The 1,137-nt window shown below is 51.2% G+C and overlaps 1 protein-coding gene across 1 annotated transcript; it reads right to left on the reverse strand.

The window, feature by feature from the left end:
* On the reverse strand, positions 1 to 871 carry LOC106014040 (bone morphogenetic protein receptor type-2; the record flags this gene model as incomplete). The annotated part of the gene is given in 3 exon segments (XM_035973723.1): positions 1 to 70; positions 499 to 669; positions 805 to 871. Coding segments are annotated over 3 exon segments (244 nt in total), but the record flags the coding sequence as incomplete, so codon positions are not given.
* Positions 872 to 1,137: the final 266 nt, after the last annotated feature.

Here is a 1,137-nt window from a genome sequence, read left to right on the forward strand (position 1 = left end):
CCACTTCCTGTTCCCCCAGGTGACCCCTCCGTACCTCGCTGTAGCGACCCCGCACCAACACGTCTTCCACCTGATGGACAGAACAATGGACGTGTACATGTATGTGTGTGTGTGTGTCAGTGTGTGTGTGTGTGTGTGTGAGAGAGAGAGAGAGAGAGAAAGAGAGAGAGAGAGAGAGAGAGGGAGGGAGATTTTCTTGTTTCAGTAAGAGTTTTACAGCACTTGCAACACAGTAAGGGCATATATAAGTGCCGAAGATTGAGGTGTTACAAGAGAGTAACAAACACTTAAAAAGAAGGAGAGATAAGGATGATAGATGTTTGATAGGAAAGAAGGAGCAAACCACACCAGAGCACCCGCCAGCCACCCACAGAGAGGAAGAGAGAAGAAGAGAGAGAGAGAAATAGAAGAGAGAGAATTACACATACACACAGACAGACACACAGACAGACACACACACTCACACTCAGATACACACACACACAGACAGCCATTTACCTTGAGATCCTCGATGTTCAAATCGCTGGGTGTCACACTCTCCGTGTCTCCATCCCCTGGGGTTAGCGTGGAGGGCTGGGGGCTGGAGGGTTTGGGGTTCAGACACACCCGGTACACCAGGTAGCTCAACACGATGACCAGCGACACAGAGCTGACCGACACCAGTGCCACCATGATGGTCTTACGTCTGTAGCTGTGGTCGTGGACCGGATCTATGGGGAGAGAGAGAGAGAGGGTGAGAGAGAGAGAGAGAGAGAGAGAGAGTGTGAAAGAGAGAGACACAGAGCTGACCGACACCAGCGCCACCATGATGGTCTTACGTCTGTAGCTGTGGTCGCGGACCAGATCTATGGGGAGAGAGAGAGAGAGGGTGAGAGAGAGAGAGAGAGAGTGTGAGAGAGAGAGAGACAGAGTGTGTGAGAGAGAGAGAGAGACAGAGTGTGTGAGAGAGAGAGAGAGACAGAGTGTGTGAGAGAGAGAGAGTGTGTGTGTGTGAGAGAGAGAGAGTGTGTGTGTGTAAGAGAGAGACAGAGAGAGAGATAGACAGAGAGAGAGAGAGAGAGTGAGACAGAGAGAGAGACAGAGCGTCAGAGAGAGCTGACCGACACCAGAGCCACCATGATGGTCTTACGCCGGTAA

This window comes from Aplysia californica, unplaced genomic scaffold, assembly GCF_000002075.1.
Source record: "Aplysia californica isolate F4 #8 unplaced genomic scaffold, AplCal3.0 scaffold01949, whole genome shotgun sequence".
NCBI classification, from domain to species: Eukaryota; Metazoa; Mollusca; class Gastropoda; order Aplysiida; family Aplysiidae; genus Aplysia; species Aplysia californica.